Raw genomic sequence first — 1,105 nt, forward strand, 5'->3', positions numbered from 1 at the left:
TCATGTTAAGGAAATGTTCGATGGAAAACAGGGACCCGAAGATCAAGAACAAGATTCTCTAACAGGTGATTGTTACTTATTTAGAAAATTAGAAAACTTGGAGGAAGAAAAACTGGATAGATCTGAAATGCAACAGAGGAATATCATTAGAGATGGAATCCATGCTTATAAAATAGATAACTTCCCACAGAACATTCATCGCTTACGTGAATTAGCTGTAAACTTAGAAGATGCTTTATTTAAATTATGCCAATCTATACAGAAATATTCAGGAGACTGTAGAAGTGAAATGTCATGGGACGTTGATTCAGCATATAAGGCTGCATTATCTCCAGATAGTGGTTTATGTGACATCTACGAATCCAGAGGACCGGGCAACATTGTGAAAGAAGAAAAATTACATTTAAAGGAATCTGCAAGAATAGGTGATAAGAGGGAGAAAAATGATCCAATACAGGGAGGAGATTCTCGAAGGGAAGATATCGTAGCAGCGGCAGATAATGTTTTGACAGTAAATAGAAATGTCAAGACAAATAGACAAGGAAGAACCAAAGTAGGGACATTAACACACCTTAGAAATGGAAAGGACATAGATATAAAGCAAAATCACGAGTCCCTGAGAAAATTGCATTCCTTGGAAAAAGATGAAGTTCTCATCGGAAAAGGAATACTACCTGGAGTTGCGTGCACAGTCAGACAGAGTGAAGTGAACACAAGGAAGATGTCAGGGGAAAGTAATTCTTTGAAATCAAATTACGGCTTGTCTAAGAAGAAATTATCACGGAGACATAGTTGTTTGAGCTCAGTTGAAAGTGACACTAGAGGAAGATGGTCGAAAAGAAGTCATTCCTTGAGCATAATTGATGCAATCTTCGAAGACAAATTCCACGAAGAGGACACTTCCGTGAGCTCAATTGAAACAATCACCATACAGGAAATCTCGGCAAAGGTTAATACTACAAGACAGATTCATGTAGGTGACAGGAAGGAAACAGTAGCAAGAGACGATTCCTTGAGTACAAGTTCTTGCGATACTACGGAGACAGTGTTAGTGGAGAGTGGCTCACCATGCGAAGTTGGCGCAGCTATTACAGACAGAACATCA

At 38.8% G+C, this 1,105-nt stretch overlaps 1 protein-coding gene across 1 annotated transcript in view; it reads left to right on the forward strand.

The window, feature by feature from the left end:
- Positions 1-13: 13 nt before the first annotated feature.
- C922_05847 (hypothetical protein) overlaps positions 14-1,105 on the forward strand; it is a gene marked incomplete at both ends in the record, with an annotated part of 4,686 nt that continues 3,594 nt past the window's right edge. Inside the window, one exon of the mRNA XM_008821418.1 lies at positions 14-1,047. Coding sequence (XP_008819640.1) covers positions 14-1,047 — 1,034 coding nt within the window. The remainder of the gene's footprint in view (positions 1,048-1,105) is intronic.

Source organism: Plasmodium inui (genome assembly GCF_000524495.1).
Source record: "Plasmodium inui San Antonio 1 unplaced genomic scaffold supercont1.238, whole genome shotgun sequence".
Lineage (NCBI taxonomy): Eukaryota > Apicomplexa > Aconoidasida > Haemosporida > Plasmodiidae > Plasmodium > Plasmodium inui.